Source organism: Balaenoptera physalus, assembly GCF_965194825.1.
Source record: "Balaenoptera physalus genome assembly, chromosome: 19".
NCBI classification, from domain to species: domain Eukaryota; kingdom Metazoa; phylum Chordata; class Mammalia; order Artiodactyla; family Balaenopteridae; genus Balaenoptera; species Balaenoptera physalus.
The window spans coordinates 52,559,173-52,576,445 of NC_138900.1; the positions used below are offsets into that span (position 1 = coordinate 52,559,173).

Genomic DNA, 17,273 nt, shown 5'->3' on the forward strand with positions numbered 1-17,273 from the left:
TGCAGGCGTTGCATGATGTATCAAGTGCAGTTTGCTAGAATCTGAAATACTCTTTGGGAAAAGGCGGGCAGCTCGGAAATGTTAGGCCTTGGAAATTTTCCTTTGTACGGGGGAATGTCTCCATGTATTCTGACTTAGGTCTCTGTTCTGTGGCAGTTGCTGTCCAAAGCAGCTGTTCTCAGAGTGTGATCCCAGACCAGGAACGTCAGCATTCCGCCAGGAAGATTGTTAGAAGTGCAAATTCTCCATCCTTACCCCAGACCCGGTGAATCAGAAACCCCTGGGGTGGGCCCGACACTCTGCGGCATGGCGCACCCCCCCCCTCGCCCCCGCCACCACCAGGTGCTTCTGATGCACGCTCCAGTTAGAGGACCGCTGAGCTGGAACACATCTGCATCATTAACCACCAAGCCCATGGCGGTGTACCTGCCAATCAGAGGTGAGGAAGCAAAATCTGGTCTCAAGGTAGAGAGATGATGCCTGTGCCAGATATTCAGGTAGTCCTTCACACCTTCTGAGTGATCTTCACATTTGTTTGCTCATGTGGTTTTTTAAAATTCCCTCCAAGGAAGACAGGGCAAGTATAAACATCTGTATTTTACAGATGAAGTAACGCACCTGTTTTGACCACCAGACAAGTATGTTTTTCCTGCTGTGTTGACTGTCATGGGGTTGGAGATACAAATAAGCAAATCCTTCAGAGCGGATTTGGGGAATCGGCGCCATGTCTGCAGCCTTTTCAGCAAAGTTCTCCTTTCCTGGTTCTCACCTGGGATGTTGGCAGATGTGATAAAAGAGCAAGGGTTCTGATTTTCATTATATTGACACCTCACGGGCAGAGAGATCCAGAGAGAACAGATGGGGTTCTGTGGCAAGGACATGGACCTGGGGTGTGATCCTGGCTCTGCCTGCACCAGCTGCACGACTTGGGCAAGGGACTTAAAATAAAAATTAAGCACCTCTTGTAAGGAAGAAGTCGGTCCCGTGTGTGTGCAATTTCCCCTCTATTTTATAATTTCTGTGCATCGCAGTTTCTTTATTGTCAACAAGGGATTCTTCTTTGGCCCGGGGGGGTGGTGTGGGGATGTGGTTCCCAGGGAGGGGGCAGGATAGATCGGTCATAAGGAGGGAAATGTCAAATAGGTAAATTCAGTAGACATTCATTTCTATTCCTAATCCCCAAAGCTTAACTAGTTTGAAAGATAATGATAGTAATAATAATAGCCTTGTTGATTCTGAAGGCAAGCCGTACATCGGGCACTGTATTACGCACTTTGTGTGAGTTATCCCGTTGACCTCTCCCCGTGGTGCTATGAGGAGCTTCTGCTGTTGTTCCAACATTGCAGATGAGGCAACTGAGGCCCACCCCGTGTGTGTAGTTTGCTGAAGGGAGCACAGAGGGAGGGTTTTCCCTGGCCTGCCTTAATCCAGAGTTCACCTTAAACCACCGTTATGACAACAGTGTGACATGGAGTTGAATGAGGACCAGCTTGAGTAGCATGTATATGGCGGCCTTTGTTTTGTGTGGGGACTTACACCTGTGAGAGCTGGAAAGCAGCGTAAGGGAAGAAGCACATCTTAATGAACTCACTGTTACCAGTGCCCTTAGAGAAGGGCTGATCTTCAGATCCAGGGAGCTTTGGGTAGTTCCTGGAGGATAGTCAGTTTGATGTTAGCCTTGTGGGACCCACTTGATTGTTTTCCCCACCACATACCTCCGTTGGCTTCCGAGCTTATGTAGATGCCCATTTGCCTGTCGTGGAAACTAGCCCTTATTTTGCTTGAGACCTCAGGCTCCGATGGGCCCTTTCCTTAGGGAGGACTCCTACACACCTTATCAGCTTTCTCTCTGTGTATAGTTACGCCACAGTCCTTTCTGGAGTTTTCCCAACAGAGGGAAATGAAATCTGTTAGGGATGCATCAACATTCCACAAGAGTCCATGCTTGTATTTTTCTAGAAAAGATTTCAAAGCCAAGGCCGATATAACCTATAGATTGCAGATTTATGCTTATTTTTTCCCTAGAACTTACTATACTTCTGTCAAGGAACATTCATCTTGAGACTTTTGAATGAGGAAATATCATTCATGCAAGCGAGGAGATGCAGGGCTAGAAAGTCTTGACTCTGGCCTTGGAGCTTGGATGCTGAGAGCGAACAGTCATGGCTTGTTCCAGGGCCTGAGGAGACTGGCCTAGAAACTGGAAAATAGGTCAGAGCAACGCAAATGGATTGATCTAAGGGAATATTTTTACTTCCTTTCACGTTCCCTTGTAAATGGTGGTTGGGGCTTATATCTTACGCTGTCTGCTGGGCTCCTGCAGTGAAATAGGACTAAATTAACAGGTGCCGAGGATGAGGGCATGAGTGGGTGAAAAGCCAACATGAAACAGAGAATACATATATATTTAGGTTGACCTTCCGGAAGCTTTCCTAAGAATGCGACATTAAATTTGGAACTGTAACACAACCCCTGATTAAAAAAATTAACCACCCCCATTCTGGATTGCATTACACCTGAAACAATTTCTTTTTTAGGCATTCAAAGTGAATACCCGGGTCTGGAGAGTCCCGTGTTCCAGAACGCACCCCGTGGTCATTGCAGTGTAGCTGGGCAGCCGTGGGCCTGGCCTCCAGCCCTGGGTTCCTGTCCTGTTTCTTCCATGCTCTGTGGGACCTTGGGGGCAAGGGGTCACATGACTTCTTGGAGCTTTGGGTTTCTCCAAGGACAGGAGCCAAACGCTGCCCACGTCAGGGTGTCATGAGAAAATTAAATGTGTGAAGGTGCTTCCTCAGCAGTAAATGCCATGCACGGGTATGATGGTGAATTAACACCTGCTTCCTTCTTCCTTATTTCATCTTACTGGGTAATTAGCAGCTTCGCTCCGGACCCTCATCTTCCTGTTCCTTCTCACTGGAAGTGTTGGTGAGACTTTCATAGTCCTCACCCCAAGCCCCGGGCTTGCTGTGGTTAACAGTGTTTTCCCTCCAGAGGCCTGATGCAACAGCAGCCTGTTGCGTTGGGGACCTCTGTCTTATGGATTGAGAGGCTCTTCTCCCTGTCTGTGCCGGGTTGCACTTCCGAGCTCCACAGGTGTGTTGGGCCTTTATGGACGCCCGCCGTGGGGCTTCCTCTCTGTGATGCGGGAGGTGTCTGGTCTGCCGCTTGCCCGGAGGGCTGCCTGGGAGCTGCTTTACCCCATCAGGGAGCTTCGCTGTTTGCTTTGCCCTCCGAGTACAGTTGCATTGTATCCATGGGAGGATGTGGTGAGCGGGGTGGGCGTTCGTGTGTTCATTGTAACAGTTATTATTCCCCGAGGAACCTTCGTTTGTGAATCATGTGTTTTCATTTGTGAGTGTGCGTGTGTGTGTGTGTGTGTGTCAGAGTGTACTTTGTCCATTTCTCCTTTAAAGGGGAGGCTTTGACAAAACCTGATCAATATTTTGCATTCCATGCATGAAGAACCAGATGTTAGAAGTTTCCTATTGTTGGGGAGGAGGAGGGAGCCGGGGCCCCTCCAGATTTATAGAAATCGATGTCCTCTGACAGAACTTGGTTAGTTTTCCTGGGAAACAAGTAACAGGAACACATTTTTTTGATTTTCACGATGAATTATTTTCTAACAAGAGCCCTCTTTTCGTCTCTTGGACTTTCATTCGTTGGCCAGGGTGGACGAGCCCAACATGTTAATGGGGTGGAATCCCACAAATAACGTGGGCTGGCTCCTTTCCTTTCTTTTTTAATTATTAGTTTGCTTTTTGCACTCGGCCTCACGTGCCAGGCCTATTATTCAAGGCACCTCTTGTTGTATTGAGGTCTTCTTTTCCAAGTTCTTCCCTCGGAACCAGACCCAGAAGGGAAGACGTGGGACATTGGATGTTTCCGTGTCAGGCGCACAGGAGTGTCTCCTGCCAGCTAAACCAGAACAGGACGAGCATTTTAAATTATAAATGCTCCGACGGGATCAGACAGATGGACAGGAAAGGGTCCCTGACCAGTGTGAGGGAGCCCCGCTTGCTCATTTCCAGCACAGGTGCTGCCCACCTAGTGTGTGTGAATCCAGTTGCTACTCGATTGCTGTGAGGACAATCTATTTTCTGCCGCACGGTGGTCAGTTGGAGAAGTTGGAGTTTGTTGGGCTCTTTCTCTGTTTCCATTTATGAGTCACACTGGATACTTATTCCCTTCTTGTGGGTCCTTGTACTTCTCTGAGCTTTCAGGAAGTAAATCCTCTTGCCACGTGTAGAAGTTTCTTTCGGTGGAAACAACAGTACACTTGCAGTTCATATAACCCAGTGTTTTGCAGGCACTTTAAAAAACAGCCAGTGAGATTGGGGGAAAACAAGGAAACCCTAGGCGGTTCAGGGTTCACGGTTATAGGAGAGGCTGGCTGAACCGAGTGAGTTTGGTTGGACCTCGGTTGCCACTCTTCTTTAACTGGGTAGATCTCCCTTTCTTGATTTACTAGTTGGTCCTGCTTATTCATTATTCATTGGTGGGTAGATGTTGATTTTTCTTGAGTGAGCCAGTGATTTTCACCGGTCCAGCTGGAGGGTGTATTCTCACAATGGTATTCACAATAGAGGGGTGCCCTCCTTATATCCCTTGGCCTGTCTGCCAAGTCACCACCATCACTGCCTTATTATCTGCAGGGTCATGCCCTAGGGTAGGGCATAGTCTGTGTGTGTGTGTGTGTGTGTGTGTGTGTGTGTGTGTATGTGTTTACATAGTGTCTCGTGTGTTGTAGATGCTTAGAACTGAACCAAAACCAAACCCTGCTTGATGGGCTCAGTGGCCAGTTTTCTTTGGGTCCACGTGTAGCACACTAACCACAGTTGAAGTTATTGTTCTGTTTTCTTTTTTCAACTGCACACCTGACCCGATAGAGGTGAGCAGTTAAGAATCTTGAGCACAGAGTAAAGAAATAAATGGAAAAAGCCAAACAAGACCTGGGTCCTGCTTCCCAAGGATGGGCAGCCTTTGTGAAGGGGAGAGTGTTGGGGGAGTCCAGTATCTGCGTGGGAGAAGAATTTCCTGCCTGCAGAGGAGAGCAAGAACTCCGAAGGGAGGCAGGCAGCTCCCCCACTGAGTGTTCCACTGGGATTTGTGCCTTGGTGGATTCTCCATATATTACAGTGAATTTAATTAAATACATTGTGATCCCAATTGAGGGTATTCTAATTAGCTGGGACAGGAACAAGTCATTCTCCCTCTCTCTCCAGATGAAAACGTCTACTCTCTTCTGCAGGGAAAGCTTGTCCTTGGCTGACTGGCGTGCCCCGTGGAGTCCTCATCGGCCTCTGCAGCCCCATCCCCTCCTGCTGCGTCTTATTAGGCAGGTTCCAAGGGTGGAATTCTGGGGATGGGCCAGGGCATCTTGGGAGGGAGAGGGTGCCTGGCCAACAAGGTCAGGGCACTGACGCACTCAAGGCCTCGGAAATGACCAGATGTTGTGGAGTAGGTCACAGAAGTCAGGACCCAGGACCCTGCTGCTCGCTTTGGGCCCCCGTTTGCTGGAGATTGGACAGCCTGAGAATTACCGAGCTTACAAGATGTGGTGAGAACAGGAGCTGTCACATGCAGGTAGACCTCAAGAGACTCCAGTTGTGAGTGGAAGTTTGGGTTAGGTATAACCTTTATAAGCAGGTGTTTCCTAGGATGGAGAAATAGTTTATTCTGGATTTTTGTGTGTATGTCTTGAAGAATGAACTTGGAGTGCAAAAGCAAGCTTGGAATTTTGAATTATGCTTCTGTGCAAGTCTCTAAGAGAGGACCCTAAACGTTCCCTGCACCGGGATCAGTGGGAAAGGCCGTGGCTCTGTTTTCCGCGTTTCCTTTTATTCTTTTCTCTACCATTTGTAGCATGTAACCATTTCCCTTCCAAAATGGTTCTCACGTGGCAGACAGAAGAATTCCTGGTGGCAGTAGAGACTGCCGCTGACCACCATGAGTCAGGTGTAGTGGTTTGGGGACATCATCCTTATACAGTTATTTTTTAAACAGGAGTCCCCAGTATCATGTTTATTTTAGTTCAGGATTTATACAGCCCTGTCACCCAGGAACCCATGGATTTGAGGACAAAATACATCTGACATCTGACAACTCCCATCCAACACTTTTTGGCCATGTTATTCTCTCTTCTGGCTCAGAGACTGGAAACCCCAGCTGTTTGGAAAAGAACCCTCACATCCATATTAAAATTTTATGTTTAAGATTCAGAGCTTTAGTGCAAGGAAGTCCTGTTTCATGGGAAAGTAATGAGAATTTGGGGTTAGGGCATTAATGGTACTTGCTCTGATTTCATAGTTCATGATACCACCAAAATCCCTCGACAGAGCTTACTGCTTTAGATGCCATGGGTATTTTCCCTGTTATCTTTCATTCAGTCAGTTTTTGTTGAAACTTTAATAAATGTCATTCTTTTGGTCTTAGTGATCCAAGACAGCAGTTTCTGGCTCCTGTACAAGTTTCCTGTTCCTCAATCCCAAGCCAAACTCTTGCTCCCAGGAATATCCTGGTGCAGTTTTTGGCTTTCGGGGGTCCCTGTGGAGAAGTCGGGGAGAAGGAGCATGGACAAGCGCATCATTTTCCTTTCCACCTAGCCCCTCAGACTCTCCTTCTCCCCAGGGTTGCAGCCTCCAGAAAACTTTGCTTTGATGCTTTCCATACTCCTGAAATCCTCTGTGAGGAGCCTTATGTCAGAGGCAGCAAATTGAAGATAAACGATTAAAAAAAAAATCAGCTCAAATTTATTTCAAGAAAAGTAGCTTTATATTTTCAGTTGTTATAACTTGACAGTTAACACTGAGCTTGCTAGTTCTTCAAACTCCTTCTGGTTGTGATTGTTCTAGGACAGCTAGTATGGAGCCGGGGCAGGGAGGGAGGATATTGCTTTGTTCCAAGGCTCTGCACTTGAGTGTGTTAAATCACCCATTTCGAGGACAGAAGGGATTGTTCTCTCTTGGTACCGGTGAAGCCCTTCACTCTGTTATCTGCAAGTTGGCCCCAGAGCAAAAGTTATTATAGTAGTGTAGTTTTTCTACAGCACTCTATTGTTGCATTCGTATTTCCTCTTCCAACAAGGTCTATACGTGCTTCTGGAATGTTCACACTTTTTCCGTGAACATAGGATGTGTGCATGTGAGCACGTGAGCTTCAGAGCCGTGTCATCCAATAGGAAGTACTGCTAGGGCCACTCTGGTATTTTCAGTATTAGGCAGAGTGCAGGACATTCTGACTGCTGTGCTTTCTGAGTGTGTCACCATATAGTGTGGACAAGAAAGATATCCAAGCAGGACCAGAAACAGTTATCAGGCATGGGCATCAAATAGAACAAGTGTGGTCAGAAATGAGAGGGGCCGGACAAAGAAGTGCCGAGGCATTTATCGTGTACTCTGTGTGGTCCCTTGGGCCAGGCTCTGGGGACTAGAGGTGGGGATGAGGGTGAGGAGGAAGAGGGACGGACCGGTGGAAACATGAGCCCATAAAATGCATTATCTGAACTTCCTCCTCCAAAAGGATGCTGGGGGATGTGAGACCCAGCTTCTAGTTCTCTCTCCCACTGACTAGCTGGGTTACCTTGGGTCAACCACTTAAACTTTTTGGAATTGTTTCTCCTGCTTTATGTGCACCCAATAGAAAAGTTCCCTCTTCCCCTAAAATGAACCATTTGAAATGAAGGAGGCGGCCTTCCTATACCAGGAGCGTGTCAATTCCCTAATTGCTAATAAAAAGGGTCCATAGCTTTCAGCTGTATTCTCAAAGAGGCCCCGAAAGGATGTGAACATTGTGCTTGGATAATCTTTAAGCCTTCTCCTAAATGCAGAAGTCTGGAGTCGGCTAACTGTTTCCATGGCCTCCACTGTCTTGTGCATCAGACTTTATGCCTGTGTGTGCCTGCTTTCTGGCAGCTCTGGGGCTTCTGTGTTCTGAAATCAGAGTACTGTGTTGACACAAACACAACACAGAGTGTTATTTTGACCATCTGAGCACTAAGCCAAATGACCTTGAGATGTTGACAGGGAAACTAGTCTGGAGAAATTTATTTTTCTGTCTTTTTTTTTTTTAATCCAGGGGAAAACCTAATTTTGGGTTCTCCGAATAGTCTGTAGTTCTAAATACAAAAACTTGAGTCATCTTTCTTGTGAAATAGCCAAACAGCAGCTTTGGCGCTGTGTTACTGACCTAAGAGTCTATACAGGTAAGGTGACTATGTGGACCATCCCCTAAAACAGGGGCTGGTCACTTTTTCCGTAAAGGGCCAGATGATAAGATTTTAGGCTTTGCAGGCCAAACAGTCTCTCTTTTTTTTTAAATTTGTTTATTTATTTATCTATGGCTGTGTTGGGTCTTAGTTTCTGTGCGAGGGCTTTCTCTAGTTGCGGCAAGCGGGGGTCACTCTTCATCGCGGTGCGCGGGCCTCTCACTGTCGTGGCCTCTCCCGTTGCAGAGCACAGGCTCCAGATGCGCAGGCTCAGTAATCGTGGCTCACGGGCCCAATTGCTCCGCGGCATGTGAGATCTTCCCAGACCAGAGCTCGAACCCGTGTCCCCTGCATTGGCAGGCAGATTCTCAACCACTGCGCCACCAGGGAAGCCCCAAACAGTCTCTATTGCAACTATGGAACTCTGGTGTTTAGAGAGCAGCCATAGACAATACACAAATTAACAGATGTGGCTGTGTTCCCATAAAACCCTATTTACAGAAATAGGCAGCAGGGTGGATTTGGCCTTTGGGCCATAGCTTGCCGACCCCTGTTCTAAATAAAGCAGGACACTTTGGAGAGTGGAAGGAGGAACCTTTAATTATTGTGCCAGGAAGACCAGTTTTATACTGGGAGGGTCGGATCCGTCAGCGTTTTCAGCACGCTGACGCGTGTGAGGGAGACGGGAACGAGAGCCAGCTTGGTACCGGTGAAGCCCTTCACTCTGTTATCTGCAAGTTGGCCCCAGAGCTGCTGGGGAAGGACCCGCTGGGAAAAACCAGGCAACCCCCATGAGGGGTCCTTGGGCTGCTGCCAGGGCATGGTGGGCTTGGAGTGGCTAACCTGAGGCGTGTCCCTCTTTTTCACCCCTGTAGCACCTGCAGCAGCACGAGAGCGGCGTGGAGGGCGAGAGCTGCTACTACCACTGCGTCCTGTGCAAGTACTCCACCAAGGCCAAGCTCAACCTTATCCAGCACGTGCGCTCCATGAAGCATCAGCGTGGCGAGAGCCTGCGCAAGCTGCAGCGGCTGCAGAAGGGCCTTCCGGAGGAGGACGAGGACCTGGGGCAGATCTTCACCATCCGGAGGTGCCCCTCCACCGACCCCGGTGAGTGGTCTCGTGGGCATGGGAGGCCCGGGGCCGCCTGGGCAGTGGCCTCCTGAGGGCTGCGGCTTGGTGCAGCTGGCCCTCACGTCCATTACCAGCCTCACAGGTGACCGCTGTGTTCTGAAGGGGACACGCAGGGATTGTTGCTTTTCCCATTTTTTAAAGGAACTTAGCACCACACTTTTCTTCAGATGTCACAAGCCGCTGCCCAGGGAGCAAGCCAACAGACGATGTTTTGTCCCCTCTCCCCACGTTCTTCTGAGGTGCGCTCTAGATTCAGTGTTTTGGTTCAGATCAACATAAAGCAAATGCTAAACGATGTCTTGCTCAGTGTTGAGAATGGGCAGTGTGTGACCTCGAGTCTGGTCTGTAAGAATGAACTTCAGAGAGGATCGAAACGTGTTTGTTATAAACATTGTGATTGTATTTGAGAGCGACCCAGTTGTTCCTGGCTCAGTGCTGGCTGTTACTTCACAAAGAGGGGGGAGACCTTCCAGGGGAGCTCACCCCACACTTCCGCCTCCACCGTGTCCTCTCACCCGCCGTCCCCTTCTCCTTCCTTCCCTGTGTGACTTGCACTCCCACCGGGACCTCACTCGGTAGAATCTCCCCTCTCTCTTATTTTTTCACCCTTCCAGTCCCTTTCTCTCTGGTTGGGAACACAGGACAGTCACCTGTCTCTTTAAAAACCATTTATGGTTAAAGCCCTCCCTTAATCCTGTGTTCCACTCTCTCTCTCCAACAGCATCTTCAGATTCTTGAAAGAACACTCTGTGTTGGTCCATCTCCTGTTCACACGTCAGCCTATCATAGCCCGTTTCCTCTCGTCATCAAACCATCCTTGAGAAGGTCACCACTGACTTCGGATTTTCCGAGCCCAGTGGCTACGTGCTGAGCCTTTTTCTTTCCGTGGTCTTTGAGATTGCTGCCCATTCCCTTCTGGAAGCGCCCTTCCCTGGACGTGTTTCTCTCTTGTCCTCCTGCTGCTCTGGACTATCCTCCACGCCACCGCCCAAGCCCCCGCCCCACACCCCAGCTCGTGGTCCTCAGGCTGCCCTACGTGCCGTCATCACCCGGGCACTAGGCCTGGCCCTCGGCTCCCAGCCTCTTGAAACTTTGTCTCCTGGTGTTGGCACGTGCCCTTCACACAGCTTCCTGGACCTCTCATGGGTGCCACCTCATACACGCTGGGCTCACAACTTCCCCTGCAGACCTCTCCTTCCGAGGGCATGCTGTCGAATGACCTAGCCGGGCTGCAGACTCAGGCCTTTTGCTCTCTCCATTGCCTACCGCATCCTCTCAGCCTCTCACGTGTCGTGGCCATGTGGGGACTTTAATCCTAATGTTGTCATTCACATTTTTATGAAGTTTTTAAAGGCAAAAAGTTATATAAACCTTACTGTGAAAAATGGCATAGCCCCTGCCAGTCCCATTCCCCAGAGCACCGCCTTTCAAGTTTAATTGTTCCTTTTGTTACTTATTTCCATATTTCTTAACGAGCTTCTACTACTATTTCTTGATCAAAAAAAATTTTTTTTGGTAAGTTGTACACATTATCTATTGGCTTTCTACTCCAGAAGATGGGGATTTTACTAGTATGCCATTGTGCAAGCTCACACACTCATACCACTCACACACATACCCCCCATAATCCATACGCACCCTCTCTTACACACACACACACAGACACGGTACCCACACACCCCGGCGCCCTACACACTCAATCTTCCCCTCCCTTCATCTTCCATTATGATTAATAATTTGGGGTCATATTAATATTCAGTGTTTTTATTATTCTGACTCTATAAATATTAATCACAGCTGAGCCATGTAGAGTTTTATAATTTCATTTACCTTCTTGTACAACTTTTTTGTTTTCCCTGGTTTTCTAGGTACCTATGATTAATTCATAGCTAACTCTCTGCCAGAGTAGATATTTTCTCATCTCCAAAGGCTCTGCTGTATCAGTTTATCTGTTAGCTTTGTTTCCTCCTGGAGACATCCCTCCCGAGCCCTTATGGACCCCTCTGCCCATGGCTCTTGTCTCCATCACCTGGCTGTAGCTTTGCTCCCTTTTTCCGTATAAATGAAACCGGATTCTCCAGTGATGGGATATACCAAAATTCGAGAATGCTTCCCCCCTGCTAGAGTAGGATTAGCACAGAGGAGGGGCCAGTCCTCCCGGCAGTCAATCTGAATTGTTGCTTAGGGAAAGTACTGTGTGGGTACCAGGATGATTTTTGTCACCTACAGGTCACTGCAAGACTGACTGTGCCTTCCCATGTGTATTGTAAATGCTTCTTTTGGTTAAAGTTCAGTTTCTGGGGCTTGTGCTTCGTGTCTGACCCCATGGCTCTGCATGTGAGCCAGGGACGGGGCCCAGCGCCCACAGACATGCCAGTGCCATCCAGCTGTGGGAATCCCTGCTCCCCACTGGGGCACTTTGTCCTGTTTGAGCCTGCCATTCCCTATTATTCTGCTATTAAGTCATTTCACAGGATTCTCCTTCCTCTGCCAATATACTCAGACCTATTTATTTCAGGGTTTAAAATTTTTTTTTTCTTTTTTTTTTGCGAGCTCTGCATACATCATTGTTTCAATCTTCCGCTAAAAGCTGGTCCCTTTCGCCCCTCAATTCTTTCTTTCAGTCTGCTCAGAATTCCCTTTTTATTAATGAGGTGCCCCAAACTAAATAGTGTACAGCTGCCATTTCACCCGGGGTCTATGGACTGGAACAGACAGTTCCCTGTTTTATAATGTAATACTCCTATTTATGCAGTCGCTCTGGAATTGCTTTCTTACACCATTGCCTTCTGGGTTTCTCTCATTTAATGCGTATTAGGGTTTTTTTTTTTCCTCCTCCCGAAGTGTATGAGCAACTTTAGTCTAGATGATAGACTTCCTTTCTGTATTTCAAAATCCTTTTGTATTGTCTTTGGCCTGGAGTCATGTTTTTGCTCTCCACCCACCTCCCTCCCAACCCTGCACCCCTCCCACTCGTACGCTCTAGCTACGTTTATTTATACTCTTTACTAATGACAAAAGGGACAGATTATTAGATAATACTCATATTGGCATTAACAGTAACTCGGTTCTGTTTTAGAAACTCCTTTAAGATAACTCATCTTAAAATATATCCTTTTCCCTCCTGCCGGGAATTGACTCTTAAAAACTTCTTGGAAGAATGTCTTCAAGAAAAGGGACGCTGTGGGCCTAGTAGAATTAAGACATTGAAGGTCATCAGCTTCAAGTTTTGTAAACACAGACTTTATAAAATACAGGCATACCTCCTTTCACTGTGCTCCACGTACTTCATTCTTTTACAAATAGAAGGTTTGTGGCCGCCCTGCATGGAGCAAGTCTGTGGGCCCCGTTCTTCCAACAGCACTTGCTCGCTTTGTGTCTCTGTGTCACATTTTGGTAATTCTCGCAATATTTTTTTTTTTTTAAAGAAATCTCCATTTTAATTTTTATTTATTTATTTATGGCTGTGTCGGGTCTTCGTTTCTTTTTTTTTTTTTTTTTTTTTTTTTTTTTTTTTTTTAGTATATTAAGTGTATTTTTTTTTTTTTTTTTAACATCTTTATTGAGGTATAATTGCCTTACAATGGTGTGTTAGCTTCTGCTTTATAACAAAGTGAATCAGTTATACATATACAATATGTTCCCATTTCTCTTCCCTCTTGCATCTCCCTCCCTCTAGGTGGTCACAAAGCACCGAGCTGATCTCCCTGTGCTATGCGGCTGCTTCCCACTAGTTATCTATTTTACATTTGGTAGTGTATATATGTCCATGACACTCTCTTACCCTGTCACATCTCACCCCACCCCCTCCCCATATCCTCAAGTCCATTCTCTAGTAGGTCTGTGTCTTTATTCCCGTCTTGCCACTAGGTTCTTCATGGCCTTTTTTTTTTTTTTTTTTTTTTTTTTTTCCCCTTAGATTCCGTATATATGTGTTAGCATACTGTATTTGTTTTTCTCTTTCTGACTTACTTCACTCTGTATGACAGACTCTAACTCCATCCACCTCATTACAAATACCTCCATTTCATTTCTTTTTATGGCTGAGTAATATTCCATTGTATATATGTGCCACATCTTCTTTATCCATTCATCTGTCGATGGACATTTAGATTGCTTCCATGTCCTGGCTATTGTAAATAGAGCTGCAATGAACATTTTGGTACATGACTCTTTTTGACCTATGGTTTTCTCAGGGTATATGCCCAGTAGTGGGATTGCTGGGTCGTATGGTAGTTCTATTTGTAGTTTTTTAAGGAACCTCCATACTGTTCTCCATAGTGGCTGTATCAATTTACATTCCCACCAACAGTGCAAGAGTGTTCCCTTTCCTCCACACCCTCTCCAGCATTTATTGTTTCTAGATTTTTTGATGATGGCCATTCTGACCGGTGTGAGATGATATCTCATTGTAGTTTTGATTTGCATTTCTCTAATGATTAATGATGTTGAGCATTCTTTCATGTGTCTGTAGGCCATCTGTATATCTTCTTTGGAGAAATGTCTATTTAGGTCTTCTGCCCATTTTTGGATTGGGTTGTTCGTTTTCTTGTTATTGAGCTGCATGAGCTGCTTGTAAATCTTGGAGATTAATCCTTTGTCAGTTGCTTCATTTGCAAATATTTTCTCCCATTCTAATGGTTGTCTTTTGGTCTTGTTTATGGTTTCCTTTGCTGTGCAAAAGCTTTTAAGTTTCATTAGGTCCCATTTGTTTATTTGTGTTCTTATTTCCATTTCTCTGGGAGCTGGGTCAAAAAGAATCTTGCTGTGATGTATGTCATAGAGTGTTCTGCCTATGTTTTCCTCTAAGAGTTTGATAGTGTCTGCCCTTACACTTAGGTCTTTAATCCATTTTGAGTTTATTTTTGTGCATGGTGTCAGGGAGTGTTCTATTTTCATACTTTTACATGTACCTGTCCAATTTTCCCAGCACCACTTATTGAAGAGGCTGTCTTTTCTCCACTGTATATGCTTGCCTCCTTTATCAAAAATAAGGTGCCCATATGTGTGTGGGTTTATCTCTGGGCTTTCTATCCTGTTCCATTGATCTATATTTCTGTTTTTGTGCCAGTACCAAACTGTCTTGATTACTGAAGCTTTGTAATATAGTCTGAAGTCAGGGAGCCTGATTCCCCCAGCTCCATTTTTCGTTCTCAAGATTGCTTTGGCTATTCGGGGTCTTTTGTGTTTCCATACAAATTGTGGGGTCTTCGTTTCTGTGTGAGGGCTTTCTCTAGTTGCGGCAAGCGGGGGCCACTCCTCATCGCGGTGCGCGGACCCCTCACCATCGCGGCCTCTCTTGCTGCGGAGCACAGGCTCCAGACGCGCAGGCTCAGTAGTTGTGGCTCACGGGCCCAGCCGCTCCGCGGCATGTGGGATCTTCCCAGACCAGGGCTCGAACCCATGTCCCCTGCACCGGCAGGCGGACTCTCAACCACCGCGCCACCAGGGAAGCCCCTCTCGCAATATTTTAAACCTTCCACCAGCAAAAAATATTACGACCCCCTGAAGGCTCAGATGATGGTTAACATTTTCTAGCAATAAAGTATTTTTTAATTAAGGTATGTAGATTTTTTTAGACATAATGCTGTTGAACACTTAATAGACTACAGTATAGTGTAAATGTAACTTTTATACACCCTGAGAAACCACAAAATTCGTGTGACTCGCTTTATTGTAATACTCGATTTATCGCAATGCTCTGGAGGTGAACCTCTGCAATATCTCTGAGGTATGCCTGTATTCCCAGTTTTCTCCTCTGGAACATAAGGATTGGGACACTAATCTTCAGCTGGAAACATCATTCATGTAGCATAGGGCGGCCTCAGGGAATCTTTGGGCACCTTTCGGGAGCCCTGCCTATTCTGACGCTAAGCCGCATATAAACGGTGGTGCTGTCTAGGGTTTTCGTTCCTGGTATTCTGTCATCGTCTGGTTAAATGATGGTGTTCTCTCTCCTTTCCTTCCTTTTCTTTCCTCCTCTCTTATCCACATACAAGAAAGTTTTACACAAAAGCCATCAGAAATAACTTCCTTTCCTCCTGTCAGCCCAGGACCTCAGACCCCAGTCTCCTGTCGCCTTCTGCAGGGGGCAGGGCTTCCCTTGCTGAGGCTGATGGAGTGGACTGTGGGTGTCACCCAGTGGGTGACAGAAATATCACTTCTTCAAATCTTACTTGTTAACTTAAGCCCACGTGTTTTCCAATCAGTCAGGCTGACCACGTAGCCTGCCAACCCACATGGAAGTGTGGAGAAGGAGAAATTGTGAAGGTCTCCTCTGCCCTTCAGAACTTTGTGGCAGTGGCAGGGATTTACACCCACCACAGGCCCTGTAACCCCTTGAGAGGCCTCATGACCAGACGTAAAGCATCTAGGTCCTGCCCTGCTGCACCAAAGGACTGAGTCTTGGTTGCTGACCATGGGCTAATAAGTAGTCCACCCTCCCCTACACGGTCCTGCTTGCGGTCAGGCTTCACCCTTGCATCAGTGGGCAGCCTGAGTCCTGTATTATGTTGTCTTTAACCGAGGGTGATGGTCTTTGTCCATGCTACAAACACACATGCGCACACGCACACGTGCGTGCACACACACACACGGCCTTCCCATTAAAAAAAAAAGTCTTGGAATTATACATCTCAGAGAAAAGAAAGTAACCAAACTAGATGAGGTTCACTGCATCCCAACATTTTTTGTGTGTGACCTGGTCTTTCCATTTGTGGCTTGAGTGTATTTTCTGCAAGAGCAAGTGTTCTCCTGACTTTGTTGGGACTTGGCTTTTCTGTTTCATCCCCACACACAGATAAAGGAAGAGAAAGCCTGTTGTTGTGGCCACACCCTGGGTTATATCTCCCAGTTGCTGGCTTTGGCTGTTTGCTTCCCCTTAGTTGACCAGAAGCTCTTGCAAGATGGAAAGCTCTCGTAGGTGGACCGTGTGTAGGATGAGCGTCCCTGTTCGCTTATTAAGAAGGCATTTCTGGCTCCCGGGTGAAACTGTAGTTAATTTCACTCTATCAGTGCCCTGGGCTTCCAGAAGACAAGAGGTGCTTTGTGTTTCTGTCCTCAGCCTTCCTCTCCTTTTCCTCCTCCTGTTTCTCTTACCCTCGCCTTAACTCCTTCTTTCACGGAGAGGTCGACCTCCGAACATTGCACGGAAGTAATTTAATGATTCTTCATTGAGCACCTACTATGTGCAAGACTTTGAGTTGGGGGCACAGCTGCTGCTCTCCCTTCAGCTCTTGGTGTGGATACACTGCATAATATGCCAGCCCAGGCATCCGGGGCAACTGGACGGTGGCTCAGTTTACAGAGGGCACGCTCATTCAGAGTTTAGGGGAATATTTTGCTTGGAGCGGAAGACGGCGGCCTCCTTCACTGACACATCTTTGGCGCTCAAGGTAGTGAATTCCTGGGGTCAGGGAGGCAGACACAGCTGGCCAGGTGATGATGTGGTTTTGGTGACAGCCTTTACTGGAACACTCACCGGCTTCACTTGATGGGTTATTTTTTTGAACCAACTTCCAGGGAGTTCTGCTTAACTCGTACAGTTTAAGAGAATAAGAAAATGTACTGTTTTCCACTTTCTCATTTGTTTTTGTTTTGATTTTTCAAAATTGGCATAAGGCTGCCTTCTGAATATGAAAGGCATTTTTTTTTTTTTTTGGAAATGGCTAAATTATATGCAATTTCAGTGTAATTTTTCTTATAGCACTAAAATATGTTGTGGCCGGTTCTGCAGTTCTGAAGCACTGTTTTCATAAAACCAGAACAGTTATGCTCTTTCCTTTTTCCTTCTATGTGTCTTGTCCATGGGGTTTGGGAAAAATTAGGGGTAAAGTATTTCTAACTAGAAAAGTTAAATGTAAGAAGAACGTCAGAACAAATCGGGGTGACTGAAAATTTAAGCACTCATGGAGGAGTAGAGAAAGTATGACTTGATCTG

General features: G+C 46.6%; 1 protein-coding gene across 3 annotated transcripts in view; it reads left to right on the forward strand.

The window, feature by feature from the left end:
• ZFHX3 (zinc finger homeobox 3) overlaps positions 1-17,273 on the forward strand; it is a 428,452-nt gene that overhangs the window by 306,754 nt on the left and 104,425 nt on the right. For all 3 annotated transcript variants that reach the window (XM_082436143.1, XM_082436142.1, XM_082436141.1), the window contains one exon: positions 9,079-9,310. In XM_082436143.1, the coding sequence (XP_082292269.1) occupies positions 9,079-9,310 (232 nt within the window). The remainder of the gene's footprint in view (positions 1-9,078; positions 9,311-17,273) is intronic.